General features: G+C 34.2%; 1 protein-coding gene across 5 annotated transcripts in view; it reads left to right on the top strand.

The window, feature by feature from the left end:
- Window positions 1-18,092, top strand: part of PCNX1 (pecanex homolog 1 (Drosophila)) — a 181,163-nt gene that overhangs the window by 58,065 nt on the left and 105,006 nt on the right. For 2 of the 5 annotated variants that reach the window (XM_018054011.1, XM_018054013.1), the window contains exons 7-8: window positions 9,872-10,004; window positions 15,939-16,123. The exons of 2 other annotated variants lie outside the window; for them this stretch is intronic. In XM_018054011.1, coding sequence (XP_017909500.1) covers window positions 9,872-10,004; window positions 15,939-16,123 — 318 coding nt within the window. The remainder of the gene's footprint in view (window positions 1-9,871; window positions 10,005-15,938; window positions 16,124-18,092) is intronic. One more of the 5 variants, XM_018054012.1, reaches the window with a different exon arrangement.

Genomic DNA, 18,092 nt, shown 5'->3' with positions numbered 1-18,092 from the left:
CAAAGAATTCTAATTTTACCCACAATTTTTTAAGTCCATAATGTGGTAAACATTCTCTTGCTGCTTTTGGTATAGTTTATAACAAAGATTAATTTTTAATAGGAATGTAAAAAGTGATCTTTAGTGCCTAAGGAAGAAACTAGTCTGACTTAAATATTGAGAACTAATTATATCTGAAGTGATTATAATCATTTGGTAACAATATAGTAATTAACTTCTCGAGTCTTTGATGTGGCTGTCAATCTGCTTTTTGTAACAGGTCTGAAATGCTTTTAGTGATTTCTCATACAAATCATGTGTGTTTGTGATATGCAGGAAACCATTGGGTTTTATTTATTTTTTGGGGGGGGCGGTTTTAAATTATAGCTTAATTTTTATTAAAAGTGTGATTAAAATAAATTCTAAGAATGAGCATGCAGTGATAGAACACTATTGCCATTCTAAATGTTGTTGAAATGTAAGTAAAAAGATAGTACATCTTACGCTTTTGTATTAAAAATGCCATTTCCTTTTCATAGGGAATGTAGGGTGTTCTGTTTTTTAAGGAAAAGTTACATGAGGTCTTATTTGATCTTTGATTAATATGAGCCCTCATTTTTCAGATTTCAGCTTTTGTTTTGTGTTCTTATTTTTTTTAAAAAAGCAAACTATCCACTATTAAAAAAAAAATAAGGAACTAAAACTTTCCATTTATTTCACTTCAGTGGAAAAAATTTTATCATCTGTGGGCTGTTAAAAAACATTCTTTTGCCAAAGGAAGACATTGTCGGAACTGTTTTTATCTGAGGTTCATTGTGTTTAGAATAAAAATAAGAACAAAACTAAACTGCTTAAATATATTGGATTTATATTTAGTTTGTTTTCATCTCATTTTGTTAGTGTCTTGGTTTCTTGGAAGATTGGAGGGAGTGGGAGGCAATGTATTTTGGTTTTCAGTATTTAAAAGTTATGTAGAATCTCAAATACTTTGTAAAATGTGTTAGGTTACATTTATTGTTAGTTTTTTGGGTTTTTTTATTTTTGATGATTAGGAGACATTTTTCTTCACCATCTATTCTACTTTCTGTACTCCTGAAATGTGTCAATACAACAGAGGATACAGGTTGACCATGTGTATGGCTATACATTAACTATAATGTATACATTATACATTAACTATACATTAACTATAATGTATTGATTATACATTAACTATATATTAACTGTAATGTATAGCCATACTAACCATTAGATTTTATCCTAATGAATTTGGATGTGTTGCTGAGCTTTCCAGTGGTTTCTTTTTGTCTTATCTTTAAACTGGATGGTGTTGGTCCTGTGGAAGGATGAAACTAAGGAAATGTACTTTGAAGTACTAAAATAAACTAAAATGGGGGTTGCCTAATATAGTGACATGGCGTCATACATCCTTGTCAGTATATGGGCTCACTATTGTCATGATTCTGGGAAAGCTGCTTACCTTGTTAAGCCTTGACTTCCTCATCTTAAAATGGAGGTGATAGTGATATCTATCCTACAGAGGTTTTATGCGGAGAAGGCAATGGCACCCCACTCCAGTACTCTTGCCTGGAAAATCCCATGGATGGAGGAGCCTGGAAGGCTGCAGTCCATGGGGTCGCTGAGGGTCGGACACAACTGAGCGACTTCACTTTCACTTTTCACTTTCATGCATTGGAGAAGGAAATGGCAGCCCACTCCAGTGTTCTTGCCTGGAGAATCCCAGGGACGGGGAAGCCTGGTGGGCTGCTGTCTATGGGGTCGCACAGAGTCAGACACAACTGAAGTGACTTAGCAGTGGCAGCAGAGGTTTTATGAGGACTGAAGGCTTTAATAGATTTAAAATGCTTACAACAGTGCCTGGTACATAGTAAAAGCTTATTAATAGCACTGATGTTCCTGTTTCACTGGGTTTCCCTGACAGTTCAGTTGGTAAAGAATCTGCCTGCAATGCAGGAGGCCCCAGTTTGATTCCTGGGTCGGGAAGATTCCCTGGAGAAGGGATAGGCTACCCACTCCAATATTCTTGGGCTTCCCTGGTGGCTCAGTGGGTTAAGAATCCACCTGCAATGCAGGAGACCTGGATTTAATCCCTGGGTTGGGAAGATCCCCTGGAGAAGGGAAAGGCTATCTACTCAAGTATTCTGACCTGGAGAATTCCATGGACTGTATAGTCCATGGGGTTGCAAAGAGTGGACACGACTGAGCAACTTTCACTTCACTTCTGTTTCACTGACCAGTCGGTTCTGCTACTCATGTGTATCCTGTCCTAAAGAAAATGATTAAATATAGAAATACATTAGAGATACTCTCATTGTGCCATTTTGAAACTCAATAATAGTAAAAATAAAAAATCTGAATTCTTAATTTCTTACATAATACCAAAAAGAAAAACATTAATCTGATATAATATTACAGACTTTAATCTCACCTTGGCAGCAATACATGTATAGCCTATCTTTTGATACTCATTCATATAACAAGTGATTGTTTTCATAGGACTTCTCACTATTAATCTAATACTTTGATTAAAATTGGATTTCATCAATAATGTTCTGGGATTGCTTAGGTAGGAAAAAAGTTTTATGTTCAAGCTATTTTCTGTTGTTGATCTCTTGTTTTTGCATTTAATTTTTCTTTTATAATTATAAAGCATATCTTTAATAACTTATGACTGGTATTTTAAAAATAAAAAAGTACAGACAAATTATATATGATTGAAAAGTATCCTGTTTTCTTTTGGGTCACTTAATCTTATTTACCACCTGATTCAACAGACTGTGAAGAACAATCAGAATAGCAAGATTTATGTTCATTCCATTATTTTTTTTTTTCTCAATTTCTTAACCTCTGTTTTTCTGTTTGAGAACATTATTTTCAATGTAATAGTTGGGTTCTGTAAGCATGAAATAGGATCCTGTTATAATATTTTTGTGTTGGGAATCAATGATAGTCTTCTGTCAAGGGATTGTCACTATATAAAGAAAAGCCAAATTTTCTTGATGATGGCTTGTGAGAGTGTGTACCATACATGTAAATTTGATCCTGAGTATCATTGAAAGAAGACAAAGACCACTGAACCAAAAAGAGTATGTGAATTAAAGCTTTTGTATTTTACTGAATAGAGGGACTCTAAATTCTAATAGATTTAATCTTCTCATTTCCCAGTTCACATGGGAGTTTAGAAGAAGAAAATAAATAGAAAGGGAGGGGTTCCTGTTGAGGCTAAAACTGATGGCAGCAGAAGAAATGCCCTGCTGACTCTACAGAAGCCGGAATAACCATACAGACCAATGCCAGAAACACATGGGAGGTGGTCATTAACTGCAGGGGCGAACTGTTTGTTCAGGGACATCATAATATCATAACTTAATGCTGTATTGCAGTATAACTCACTAATAAATGTGTATGTGATTAAGGAAAGTTTATATTTTATTTAGTCTATACTGAGAAGAAAGCTTAGGCATATAAAACCGCATCAAAGAGTGTTCATTAGATGTAATAAACTGGTTTGGATCCTTCAGTTACTTGGAAAAATTATCTTAAAGAGTTAAGAGGCATTTTATTGATGAAGCAAATAAGGATTATATATCGGATTCACCAGATCAGCCCATTCTTTCTAATACCAGTAATGTTCTGTTTAAGGAATCAAACAGTTAAATTTTAATGCCATCTCTAATTACTTCCTGGATAGTCCAGCAAGCCATTAAACCTGTGTCTCGATTTCTCAGTTGTAAACCAGTAGTAGTAAGTGTTCAGGTTGGCTCACAGTTAATGATCAGACTTTTAACAAGCTACCATGTATAAAGCTTTGTATATTCATTATGAAAACTAAGACACTGATGCCTTTTAATCATTTGTAAGGACGTTTTCCATTTTAAATATGTCACTTCAAATATATATTCTTCACTAATGACGCCTTATTAGGTGAATCTCCTGAAGATATATTAAAAAATGTTTCTGAGTGCAGTTTTCCAGGAGAGAGGGTCTGTCAGACCATTCACAAAGGATTTAAAAAGAGTAGGAATCACCTATGAAAGTAAGTAATCCTTAAACTCTGTCTTTTAGGAACTGTTCTGTGTGATAATGACTCCAGAGTATCATTTAATTTCATCTACCAAACTGTATTTGATTGACTGCCTGGGATTATAGAAAGTATCGATAAGGATATGCAAATTCTCGATACAGCTAATAATTTTGTTGTTGTTTGCTATTGTTGCTGGTTTATGGGTCAAAAAATAATGTAGTCCTTTAAAATGTTTTCATAGATAGAAATTATTTAAATTCAGAATAAATGCTTAGAAATTGGGCAGTAGATTCTTGTTCCTTGGCCTCCCAGAAAATGATGCTTATAAGCATTTGTTTCAATATTAAAATCTTGGCATGCTGCTGTTAGCATCATTCTTGACTGACATGGAAATAAGAAAAGGAAAGAATGGATTTCATGCCTAGACTAAAATATTTCCTTTGAAAGAATTCTTTGACTGTGCACTTCTTCATATAGTAACTTAATTATTAAGTAAAATAATTTTTTACCTTGAAGAATATTTCAATGTATTTCAGAATATTTGCATTAATTTTCTGAAATGTGTGTATGTTTTGTATTTTCATCTTTTTTCTTTAATAGACACTCCCCAATGAAAACAACACCTTTCTTGAGCAGTTTCTCCTAGATTTTTATTCATTTAGTAGTGATTGAGCTATTATGAGAGACCAGTTTTAGCAGTCTGTAACAACTAGAAAGTAACAAAGTACATATGAATCCTTCAGGTAATCAGCTGAATGATTCACATCATTTTTAAGTGGCATTTTTTTCTATATGTATCTCTGCTAATAACTTTCCAATTGTTGAGATACGAAGCCTTCACCGCCTACCTCACCAAATCGTGCTCTTTTGTGCCATCCCAGTCCTCCTGAAATAATATGAGTGCCTTTTTTTTTAAAGTCTTTATTGGATTTGTTACAGCGTTGCTTCCAGTTTTGTTTTGTTTTTAATTGCTTCCACTTAAAAATGTTTTTGTTTCTTGGCCTGCATGCATGTGGGATCCTAGCTCCCCAACCAGGGATTGAACCCACAACCCCTGCAATGGAAGGCAAAGTGTTAACCGCTGGACTGCTGAGGAAGTCCCATATTAGTGCTTTTTAATGCTTTCTCTGTTTCATTCACATAGTAAAACAAACTGATGATCTATTCTTTTAATACCCCCGTATTAAAAAAAATGGCACGTAAAAGAAGTCAGTACAGAGTGTGTAGGATTTCCCCTAACTCATGGAGGTAAGTGGGAAGTAACTCAGGCGGGAGGTGTGTATTTTGTTTTCTTTGTGATCTTTCACTTCAGTTCAGTCGCTCAGTCGTGTCTGACTCTTTGCGACCCCATGAACCACAGCATACCAGGCCTCCCTGTCCATCACCAACTCCCGGAGTCCACCCAAACCCATGTCCATCGAGTCGATGATGCCATCCAACCGTCTCATCCTCTGTCATCCCCCTCTCCTCCTGCCCTCAATCTTTCCCAGCATTAGGGTCTTTTCAAATGAGTCAGCTCTTCGCATCAGGTGGCCAAAGTATTGGAGTTTCAGATTGAACATCAGTCCCTCCAATGAACACCCAGGACTGATCTCCTTTAGGATGGACTGGTTCTATCTCCGTGTAGTCCAAGGAACTCTCAAGAGTCTTCTCCAACACCACAGTTCAAAAGCATCAATTCTTCAGTGCTCAGCTTTCTTCACAGTCCAGCTCTCACATCCATACATGACCACTGGAAAAACCATAGCCTTGACTAGACAGACCTTTGTTGGCAAAGTAATGTCTCTGCTTTTTAATATGCTGCCTAGGTTGGTCATAACTTTCCTTCCAAGGAGTAGGCGTCTTTTAATTTCATGGCTGCAGTCACCATCTGCAGTGATTTTGGAGCCCAAGAAAATAGTTAGCCACTGTTTCCACTGTTTCCCCATCTATTTGCCATGAAGTCATGGGATCGGATGCCATGATCTTCGTTTTCTGAATGTTGAGCTTAAAGCCAACTTTTTCGCTCTCCTCTTTCATTTTCATCAAGAGCCTCTTTAGTTCTTCTTCACTTTCTGCCATAAGAGTGGTGTCATCTGCATATCTGAGGTTATTGATATTTCTCCTGGCAATCTTGATTCTAGCTTGTTTTTCTTCCAGCTCAGCATTTCTCATGATGTACTCTGCATATAAGTTAAATAAGCAGGGTGACAATATACAGCCTTGACGTACTCCTTTTCCTATTTGGAACCAGTCTGTTGTTCCATGTCCAGTTCTAACTGTTGCTTCCTGACCTGCAAATAGGTTTCTCAAGAGTCAGGTCAGGTAGTCTGGTATTCCCATCTCTTTCAGAATTTTCCACAGTTTATTGTGATCCACACAGTCAAAGGCTTTGGCATAGTCTATAAAGCAGAAATGTTTTTCTGGAACTCTCTTGCTTTTTCCATGATCCAGCGGATGTTGGCAATTTGATCTCTGGTTCCTCTGCCTTTTCTAAAACCAACTTGAATATCTGGACGTTCACGGAATAGATCAGATCACAACTGTTGAAGATGTCTTAGTATATCTGCGCCTTGTGTGTGAATTGCCGTTAGGTGCTCAGTAAATGTTTATTAATTGAATGATTGTATCGCTACTCCAGAAATAGACTAAGTTATCTGAAGTTCTCTCTTCATCGTAGATAGTAATTCAGTTTCTTGAAGTCTTTTTAATACAAAGAAATAATTAGAAAGTCAAGACTCTTATATTTAAAAAACATGTTGAATTCACATTTGTCTAAATAAATGTCCTTGAAAGTATTTTATATCTGTCTTGTCATTCATGGCCTTTGAATCAGTTGAATGTTTGCGATTTTTTTTCTTTTTTACCTGTACATGCATAAAATTTAGTTGTACCTAGAGTGCTAGGTTTTTACTTTTTGCATTTCATTCTCTTACTATACTAATTTTATTCTTTACGAGGGATACTGAGTTTTAAGCAGTAAAGTGTTTTCTTTCTCCTTCTCTAGTCCCCTAGTTAAAAGATTTTTTTGTTGTTTTCTTTCTGTTTATAAAGTTAAAGAATTCAGAAAGAGCTTTTTGTAGTTGGATTGTGAAAGCGAATTTTCATCAAGTAAAGCCATACTTATGTCATTGAATATACTTACAGTAAGTTATTTTAAGCTTTAGACAACTCTAATAAACATTGAATATTCTTTTATCATTAGATATTTATGCCCTGAATATTATAGAGGATGACTGAGGGCAAAATAGGCAGCAGTCGTAACTCCATTTTAATATGTTGTCCTGTGTACGTCTAAAATTTTGTCTTGGTACGTTTTTAAAGCTGTTTTAGTAAGAAAACAGTGTTAAAAGTTATTTTGGCAGATAACAAAATATAAATAATATGTTAATAGAAAAAAAAGTGTTTTCTGGAGAAGCCAAAGAATATATTGACTACAAAGGGACACTGTAGTTGTGTCTTTTTGTCCCAGTATTATGGAGTAACTAGCTTATATTTAAAATTAGCTTCATTAAGTCCTCAGTAGAAGGAAGATAGTAAAGAAAACTGTTTCTTATTTGCCTTCTTGCTGTTCTCACTATTCCATGATCATGTATTGCTTTTTTCAAATACTTCTGAATAGTTTTAGAACATTTTATGGATTAAATTATTCTCTATAAATTCTATCTGGATGAATTTAACTATTATTTTGGTTGAAACAAACTTAAATTAGTGAGAATGGAAGTTTAAGTGAATTGATGTGTATAAATTGAGCAATAATATGATAGAAATCTTCAATATAATTTTAAAAAATGTCTTGAATTAAGGTTTAAAATAGTGACTTAAAATCTTATAACCTAAGTTCTTACTGACATCTAAGAACCATTAACAGATATACAAGTCACTCATTAATTTCTCATTTCTTCTTCCACGTAGCTTGTTTGTTTCCCTTGGTTCTGTCCTTCATCCAGTGGCTGCCCTGCCAGCATTGGTTTCTTAGTGACAGTGCTGGTTGGTGGTGGTAGTTAAGTTGTTGAGTGCTGGTTGCTGTTTGTTGAGGTCTTCGTCCTCAGGGGTAGGTAAAGCACACAGTATGCTTTGTGCAGACAGGCATCCTTGACTTTCTAGGTTAGCACTGCCAGTACCGCTTTCTGTGGTGATTGAAGTGTCTTTATCTGTACTGTTCAGTAAAGGTGGTCACTGGCCATATGCAGCTCTGGAGCGTTTGAAATGTGGTTCATGAATCTGGTAAATCAAACTTTTAATTTTCTTTAAATTTAATTTGTTCTCACAGGTCATATATAATTTTTGTATACATGAGCTTCTGCATCACAAGAAACAGCTTTTTTCACATTAAAGGAATTTTCATTGTATCACAATAAAACCGGAGAAAGAAAAGAAGTATTAGCTCCAGGAGTCAAGTTTGATTTGGATTCAAAGCCCCAAAGTTTAATTCTGATTTAGTTGTCTGGCTTATAATGTCACTGGAGTGTGTGTGCGCTAAAAAAGAAAGTAATAATGTAAATTATTCACCTGTGATTTGTGACTTAATGCTTCTTACTGGAAGAAGTTTGCCAAGTGGGTGAAGTAATTCTGTGCTTGTCATCCCTTTAATAAAAGAAACATTGCCTGAAGATAGAGAAGTCCATGCCTTCTGGGGGTAACCCATATATTCCTAATTGTAATGAATTAATTACACAAAGAACATTCATTGGGGAAGGGATAAAAATGTAAACATTTAAAAGAAAACTTTATTACAATTAACATTTAAAATGATGGAGATTGCTGTTGCTGAGCAGAATAATGATGAGAATTAAAAGCCTTTAAAATGTCAATAAGGCTTGTCATAGAACTGAAGTCCAAATACAACACTGTTGATTTTGTAATCCATGTCATCCTTTTCAAATGAAAAGGAATTTTCATTTGTTGTTTTTTCAAAAAGATGTTTTATGGGCCAAGTTGTCTGTATTCATATTTATCATCAAAATGCACTTTCTCAAAATCAAAATGATTCTTAAAATATTTAGATCACTATAGACAACAGCTGTTTAAGAGTCAGATGGATAAACATCATTTTGCTTTAGAAACCCAAATCAGTCATGGTTCTGTAAACTTTTATGTAATTCTGTTTAGCTTTAGTTTTGATTTTCTCGTTGTTATATATTTGGTTTTAGTTTGTTGCTGTTTTGCTTTTCGATTAAGCTATGGGTTTCTAATTTTTTTTTGCTGATATTTTGTTTACATTTCCTTCCTAGTGTTGAGGGAACCAGTGTAGGGGCATGAAGTTGCATAAAATTTGGCAGCAAACTACAGCTTAACGTATATTTGTGCTACCTTGAATCAAGCATTTAAAAAGCTAGTTGTGCAGCTTAGCAGTCAGCCGTTTCATTTAATGCTGCCAAAATTGTGGCACAGGGTAGTGTCAGATAAATGCACTGCCTGACTCCAGTCATCACAAGTACTATTGTTGCTGCTTTTACTATCTTCGTGAAAGGAAGAAACTAATGCCCCTTTCCCATTATTCAGAACTAACCAATATAATACATATGGTACTTTTAAGGCTGACTTAAAGGGCCAATAGAGGAATATGGGACTTTATAAATAAGACGTTTAGAAAAAGATTGAAAATAACAGAGATCTTAAATAGAAAATTGAGGTTGAAGAGAAGATGGTGAGGCCAGATAATCAGAAGCATTTTTAAAGAAACAGTTATCTATAGCAAAAGGTGTAGTCCCTAACTTCTCACCCTCAAAGTAAAGGGGACCTGACTGACTGAGCCAAAGCTTTCGTAGGTTCACTGTTGATCTGTCGTACCGGGGAGGACAGGCTCAGCTGCTATTTACATCCCCGACCTAGGCTTCTGTTTGACCTCAGTCTGTCTTGATGCAGCAGCCCAGGCCAGCGAGGAGACGGTGTCATTTCGCCGTGAACGCAGCACATTTAGGCGCCAGGCAGTGCGGCGCCGGCACAATGCAGGGAGTAACCCTACCCCTCCTACATTGCTCATCGGATCACCCCTAAGGTATGGTATTTTAAAATTCCACCAAGCTTAGCATGCATTGTAACAGACCTCTAACCTGTTTTGTCAGTCTGAAGAAAGCATTTATTAAGTAGTTTTGTTTTTCTTTTTCTTCCGGTCTCTCTGTATCTTTAAGATATCTTTCTCTGCATGTGACTGTGAGCTTATTGCACCATGCATGTCTTATGTTGCATTATAAACAAAACGATCAGATTGGTTTAGTCAATTTTAAATCGCAAAAATTATGTTTAGGGCAGTTATATAAATGTAAATAGAGGCCTTAAGTTAGTTATTTATTTTTTTCCTATTCCAAACTAGTAATTCAGTATCTTTCCCCAACACCTTAGACAGTGTTCAATATGAGCAAATACGGACTGAGTGATGAGCTTATTGAGGATATCAGCTTGATAAACCAGTTTGATTATTTTATTTCATTAAAAGATGGTATATTTTATTTTGCATTGCTTGAAAGTTAATCACTAGGACTTAGTAAATGATGCAGAACTAGAATATTTAAGTTTTGGTAATGTATGGTCAACTGGGGGCTTCTCTGGTGGCTCAGACAGTAAAGAATCTGTCTGCCAGTGCAGGAGACCTGGGTTTGATCCCTGGGTTACGAAGATCGCCTGGAGAAGGAAATGGCACCCCACTCCAGTACTCTTGTCTGGAGAATTCCATGGACAGAAGCCTGGCGGGCTACAATCCATGGGGTTGCACAGAGTCGGACACGACTAAGTGACTTTCATGGTCAGTTGGTGATACATATACATAATGTATATGTATTTGTATGTACACATTTGTTGAATTTCTCAACCTCCATATGCTGAACAAAAAGCATTTTTATTTTTGCCACTGTTCCTAAGAAAGCTTCTTTATAATCTTGGGAGTAAATTTTTATTGAAATTCTTAAGCTTGTTTATCCTTAATTATGTCAGATATAATGAGTCTGTGGCTTGAATTAGAGATATTTTTTATAAAACCTATTCAAAAGACTTGTGCTTTATTTTAAGAATACAAATATGGATGAAAATATGTGTTCGCTTATTCATTAAACCATGTGTATGTTATCATAGTGAAAGTGAAAGCTGCTCAGTCCTGTCCGACTCTTTGTGATCCCATAGATTGTAGCCCACTAGGCACCTCTGTCCCTGGAATTCTCTAGGCAAGAATACTGGAGTGGGTAGCTGTTCCCGTCTCTGGGGATGTTATTACACCATACGCTTTTTATTAATCTCTGCATCTAAAGGCTCCATTATCCAAGTTATTTCCCTATATTTTGAAATTCAAAAGGAAGAACATTTGATGAAATAACTGCTGTTGAATGCATGGTAGGTTTGAAGAGCTAAATTTCTTCCCTTGTTAAAATCTGGTTCCTGAAAGTAGCAAAATCCTTATTTTTTTAAATTACTATTTTATTGTATATTTCTCTTGATATTTAAGATGATTATTTTTCTGAGTTTTACATTACAATCAGGAACTTCATCTTTCATAGATCATGTTCCTGATTAATTCTGCAGTAATGCGTCATTTGCAATATGCAGTATGGCTTAATTAAACCAGTATTTAAAATATAAAAATGAGAAGGCAACCGTTTAAAAGAAGCGTTGGGTCTAGAAATCTTTTCTGAGTGCCTTTGCTTTTAATGGGCCCTCCTCTTCTATTTCCTTTGCTCCCTGAAGTAACTTTTTTTGCTAATGGATTTAGGGTGTGTAGTCCCAACCTGCAGAAAGAATTCACCATTTCATTTTACGTTTTCTATTTTGTGTTTTCTAACCTCATCTTTTTTCTCCTTGAATAATACTTGCCATAAACATATTCTTTGCTTACCTTCTCACTCCGTGTTGATATTTCTTAATCCTTTTTTTTAACCTTCTCTTTTTAGTCTTTATAAATCCTTTCATTCTTTGGATCTCACTCACTAAACAAATGTAGACAATTTTTGTTTTCTCTGCCTGGTGGAATATTAAAGAACTGTGCTAACTCCGGACAACCACATAGGATTTATCCTTTTTTTTTTTTTAAGCATTTTAAACATATCACCATTCAAATGAGGATATGGTGTGAGCTATTTATTTGTAAAGGGCTCACTTTAGGATTTTTGGAAAGTAGTCTTCCAGTAGTCAGTCAGCATGTAAATTGTGTTAGTTCAGTTCAGTGGCTCAGTCGTGTCCAACTCTTTGCGACCCCATGAACCTAAGGTTCCATGATATTTCCAGTGTAAAGATAATGTGTATCTTAAAGAGGCTGACTACATCATGAATCAAAGAAGATAAAATTTAGCTGTGATGAATTAGGAAAAACGCCAATTTAATAAAAATTGTATTTTTTTTAATTGCAAAAATATTCAGGTAAAGTATAGTGATACTCTCAGTGTAAGTTATATAATAATGTCATCTTTAAATATAAGATAGCATGGTTTTGAAAAACTCAGAAATGGAATAGGTATGATGATAGTTTAATTATAATTATTCTGTAGATACTAGTAAAATGTATTAACTTATTTTAAACTTTAATGAATAGTGTAAGTAATCGACAGTCTAAAAAGCAACTTCATAAAAAATATGTATCCAAGGATTGGGATTGAATCATCCATTTCCTCACAAAGAGAATTTGCATATATTTTTTAATGCTAGTTAGAATATCCTATTTCAGAGTTATTTTTAAAGGTTTTTTTGTTGTTGTTACTTAAGTTAACCTTGTAGGCCCTTAATACTTCTTCCCAGTTACTAGAGGTGAAAACAGATGAATATTTAAAGATTCTGTAATAATAATATTAAGAGTTAATTCTGTGTTTATCAGCCTAGATGTGGTATCTTTTAGAGCTCTAGTTAATAGACTGGAATGAAAGTAAACCATCAGTGCATTTGGGGAAGGGAAAAAAGCTTTACTCTATAGTTAGATTTATTTTTAAAATGGAGTGAAAGACCTGTAATCAAATAAGGTCATAGTTACAACTGAGTCTGTAATTGGAAATTCATATCATTTTTGATACTCAGGAATGAATCCACCAAATACTGAGTACTCTCGGAAATCTGGAGATCTGTAGCAGTAATGTAATCATACTCAGAGTTTGTTTAGTTGGAAAGATACATGCAAAGATAAAAAACAGCATACAGCAGAATGTGTTACATACTAAATAAGTGTTCAGAGGAAGGAAAGACCAAGACCAATTATATTTTTTTAATCATTTAAATTAAGAAAGCTAATTAATTATTAGGATAACATGTCAGTGATGCTACTGATAGCCGATAGTTTAGAAACCTAAATTTCTATCTTTTGCCACATTGTGAAGTAGTTGCTGTCTTTTCTGAAACTGGTAGTTTTGATATATAATTAGTATTATAGAAAAGATTATTTTTTATCAGTTATTAGTTTAAGATGAAATACAACCCTCCAGGAATAGTTTTCCTGGCAATTTGTGCAAAAATAATAGGCTTTTTGGAATTCAAGGGACATAAACACTTTTTGTCTTGCTTTTGATGTTCAGAAACTTGACATTTATAACTGCATAGATTTTGGCTAATTTTCTTTGTTCTGGAGTTGATTTTCATACATTGCCTAGTACTTTGAAAACCTTTTATATATATGAATATGTTGAAGATGAGTGTATTCTCAATACACTCACTCTAGAATATATCTGACTGCCATAGAGCACCTTTATTTATGATTTATGTGAAAAAATTGATGGAAAAATTTGTTGAGCATATATATATATATGTTTATATATGTGAGTGTATATATACACACACATAAATTTTAATACTTGACCTTCTGAATCTGAAGGGTCATCATACTTGAGCTGAAAATTTTTTCCCTTGTGAAATTTTGTCATTTTGGTAAAGTTCACAGATAAATTTAGATGGCTTTCAAGGACAGACTTACTGTTTATGTATGTAAGAAACAAACATTTTAGTATATCAGTTCCTAAGGTCACCTCTTGATTTATTTCTATTGTGCAAAGATTCTACTCCGAAGACATTATTAAGTGAATACCTGTGAAGTTATGACTTAAACAGTTAGTGCCAGTGAGTGTTGGCAAGTCTTTGTAGACTTGATCTTTTTAATATGCTGTATACATTCCTGTGCTCTGCTTAGAGTATATAGTCTTTATTGGCTCTAAAAGAGGCCTGAAAACATGAATGTTTCAGGCAGTGGTGATTAACAGAACTTTCTGTGGGGTGGATATAGTCTGTAGTCTGAACCATCCAGTATGGTAAACACTGACTGCTAGCTCTGGCCTGCCCTGGTAGCTGTGGTAGCCACTATCTGTGTTACACGTCTCTTGATCACTTGAAATATGATTGAGGAGCGAACATTTTAGTTACTTTAGTCGCATATAGCTACTGTTTTAGACAGTATAGTTCCAGAGTGTGTTCTACTGCCATAACCACAGCTTTAAGCAATGTATGCAGTATTTTTCCTTTTTATTTCATGGTTACAGTTGACCCTTAAGCAACATGGGCTTGAAACGCATGGGTTCAGTTACATGTGGGTATTTTCAATAATAAATAGTACAGAATGACATGATCCGTCGTTGGTTGAATCTTTAGATAAGGAGGGGCACCATAAGCTATACATGGATTTTCGACTCTGCCGAGATTTGGTGCCTTGTCCCCCATGTTGTTTGAGGCTCAACTGTACTTCAAGTTTAGCTGTCTTCCCAGTCTATAGCAGATTAGTTTGTTGTCTTGTAGACATCAGAGAAAACACTGCTTTTAATTTAGAGGATTAGAGAGAAGTTGTTATTCATGAAAGTAATACTGCATAAGGCTGTTGTTAGTAGCATTCTTCTTTTAATTCCTAAAAGGCCTAATAATTTTAATAACAGTGCAGAATTGCATTGAACATCATGTAGAGGGTGATGTATAGTTATATTCAGCGTTCTCATCAGTTTCGTCAGTTTAAATTTGAGTGTTATACTAAGAAAATTTAAGTTCTTAGTGTTTTAAAATAAATATGTAAAAATTAAAAATAAGTTAATATAGTTTCTTAGTTTTATCTACTTTTTAGATAATTAAAATCAAAATTATAAAATTTAGATAATTTTAATAATTTTATAATCATGAAATACTAAATATTTTAAAATTTTTATAAATTTTGAAAAGACTAATATTCCTTGAATAATTACTGGCTTCTAAATTATTTTTAAGGTTTTCTAAAATGATGGATTTCTGTAATGAAACTTGAGTATGAATTGGGAAAGATAAGATCAAAATTCACTGAGGGAACATAATTACTGTTAACTAACACCTGTATATAAAGCCTGTGACCTTGTTTTAGAAATATGTAGGCTCTTCATAGAAAAAATATTTAATATATTTCTTGTAGCATGTCAGCAGTCATTTTTATTTCACGTGGTTGAATCAGTATTTTTTTTTTTAATTCTGGTTTTCTTCACTAGTTTGTGATTTTCTTTTGATTCAGAATTGTTATGTTGGTTGCATTTGATAAAGATTCTTTGGTTTTCAAGTGCATAGAAATTTTGTTTTATTGTGAATTTCAGATGCCAGAATATTTGAAAGAACAATTCTAGAATAATTGTATCAGGGTTATAAATAAAAGTGCATACTGAACTTAAAAATAGGTATTATTTATGAGGGACCAGCTGTAGCCTATATGTATTTAATGTACTTGTGACTCTTCTTTGTTGCTTTCTTTTTGCTTATACTAGAACTTTGTTGAGTTGGAAAGATGTAACAGATTCGTTGCTCAGCATATACATTGAATTTTTTTCTGTGTTCATCACCATGAAGCAGATTTTGAAAAACCAGAAATTTCAAGCCAGCAGTATAATCTGCATATTTTACAAAGTTTGTTGGCTCTTTCTTAGGTTACATTGACACTTTTTTAAAAAAAATTAGTTTTCTATATTGACTTCTAGCTATTGTTTTCTCTTTTCTTCCCTGTAATGTCTCCCCAATCCATGTTTTTTCCTAGCCTTCAAGATGGTCAGCAAGGCCAGCAGTCCACAGCCCAGGTCAGAGTCCAGTCCCGCCCCCCTTCCCAGGCTGCAGTGCTCAGTGCTAGTGCCTCCTTGCTGGTGAGAAGTGGGAGTGTCCACTTAGAAGCGTCACATGACAGTGCGTCTGCTGCAGGCGGCAGCAGCTTGCACGATGAACTTGGTATGCAGGCCTTATGTAATCTTGGTGGCATAGACCTCGAATATAGCCGATAATGGGTAACGATGATCACAGTTCTTTCCTGAGATAGCTTCATTATGGAACTATGCATAAGAGTACTTTTTACAGGATTTGCCCTGTGAATAAGGAAAATTTGATTTGCTTTTACCTTTTCTGTTTCTCTCAATTCATACTCATTTTCTTCTGAGCATGTCTGTTATTAATAAGTAAAGTATCAATGTTCGTACTTTACTGTCCTCTTGTAATGATTTGGGCAATTTTGCTATTTCTTGGTATTTGTACCATGTGGTGAAATGCTGAGTTTTTAAAAATTGTTTTTGATTGAACCTTCATTTCTCTAAACTCTGCTGTAGAGAAGGCAAAAATACTTTCTAATGGCCTATTACTATATAATCTTTCTTTTAGGTATTCTGTATTTTACTTCACTGTCTGTCACCTGAAGTAGGACTTAATGTAATTCTAAATGCAGTACCTTGAGAACATCATGGCTCTATATTCAAATCAAAGAACCTTATAAAGTTTTTTCCTTTTTTCCTGTTAATACATCTATAAATAGAAAATATAAGTTTTTAAACAGTTAAATCTCATGTGGTAGAGTTTTAAGCCTCAGTAATGTGTTAGAGAAACAGTATTTTTTACTAGTTTGTTTTCTGTTTCTCTCTCCAGTTCAGCTTTCTTGTGCTCAAAATGCAGATTAGTAGCGATTGAAGAAAATCTTGTTATTCAGAAATATACATTTCAAAGTATTTTATTTGCTTACTCTGATTTTGTTTCTCCAAGTTATAACTGTCTTTGATTTATAACAAAGGTAGTCTAGCTGATGCTTTGACTAGAAGGATATACTTGGTAGAGGGTGCCCAAATTAGGTATAAAAAATGTCATATACTGTTAATTAACTCTTTTTCTGTTTTGTAAAAACTGTTACAGAGAAAATTAGTAAGTATTAGATATGCATATTGATGAAAATCATCAACTTTAGCAAACTTTATAGAAAGTTGAAAATGATATCTGTTTAAAATCTCTGTTAGAACATTAGAACCTGTGGTGATTTCTAAATAAAATGAGAAGGAAATAAGACATTTTAATTTTAGAGTGCTTATGCTTTGGAGTTTGTAATTTGAAGAGGGCAGGGAGTCTGTTTGAGAGAGTAAGGTAGACTTCAGTTTAGTTACCTGCTTCGACTTAGTTGCAAATATATTGAGTAAATGGTATCTTTTTATTAAGGTTTCTCTTGGGTTAACTCAGTTCCTATGTTTGGAGGACTTGTCGATTTGTACCTGTACAATTACAGTTACTATCACCACTGTCCATTGGTCATTTGGTAGTAGATTAACTAAGCTTAGATTTGGTTAATTTTGGGTTTTTTAACTGTTGTCAAATGAAGAATCAATTGAACTAGTAGATGATTTTCCTGTGTAAAAATTCTTTGTTCAAAAAACTTGCCAATCAAGAAATCACATTCATAGATGATTGAGAATATGTACATTATTAACTTAGCATCTACTGGTGAATATTCAGGACATTCACTTAAAATTTGAATTTTAGCTTTTGTTTTAACTGCTTTCTAATAGTTCTTGGCCTCTCTTGTAGTTTAGTTCAGTATTGTAAAATTGAATGCCTACTAATAATTAGTACAAAATACACAGTCAGTGGACAGTGTATATCTGTTCATTTCATAGCACATAAGGTTGACTAAGAAAAGATTCTAATAATGAACTTGCAGCTGAAGTTGAAGGAACTGACAGAGATACTGATTTTTATAATGTATTCCACTAGAATATTTGTGTTGCATAGTTTAATCTTCAATGTGATTTTAATTAACAGTAGTAAAATAACTTTCTGTGACAGAATTGGGAACACTGTATACTCAAATATGTTAAAGTTAGCCATGTTGTTCTAAAAGTATGGAATTCTTACAAGGAATTGCTCCCTTCCAAACTTAGCTTCTTCA

This window comes from Capra hircus, chromosome 10 (assembly GCF_001704415.2).
Source record: "Capra hircus breed San Clemente chromosome 10, ASM170441v1, whole genome shotgun sequence".
Lineage (NCBI taxonomy): Eukaryota > Metazoa > Chordata > Mammalia > Artiodactyla > Bovidae > Capra > Capra hircus.
The sequence above is the reverse complement of the archived record's forward strand: the minus strand, read 5'-3'. Positions and strand labels throughout refer to the sequence as shown.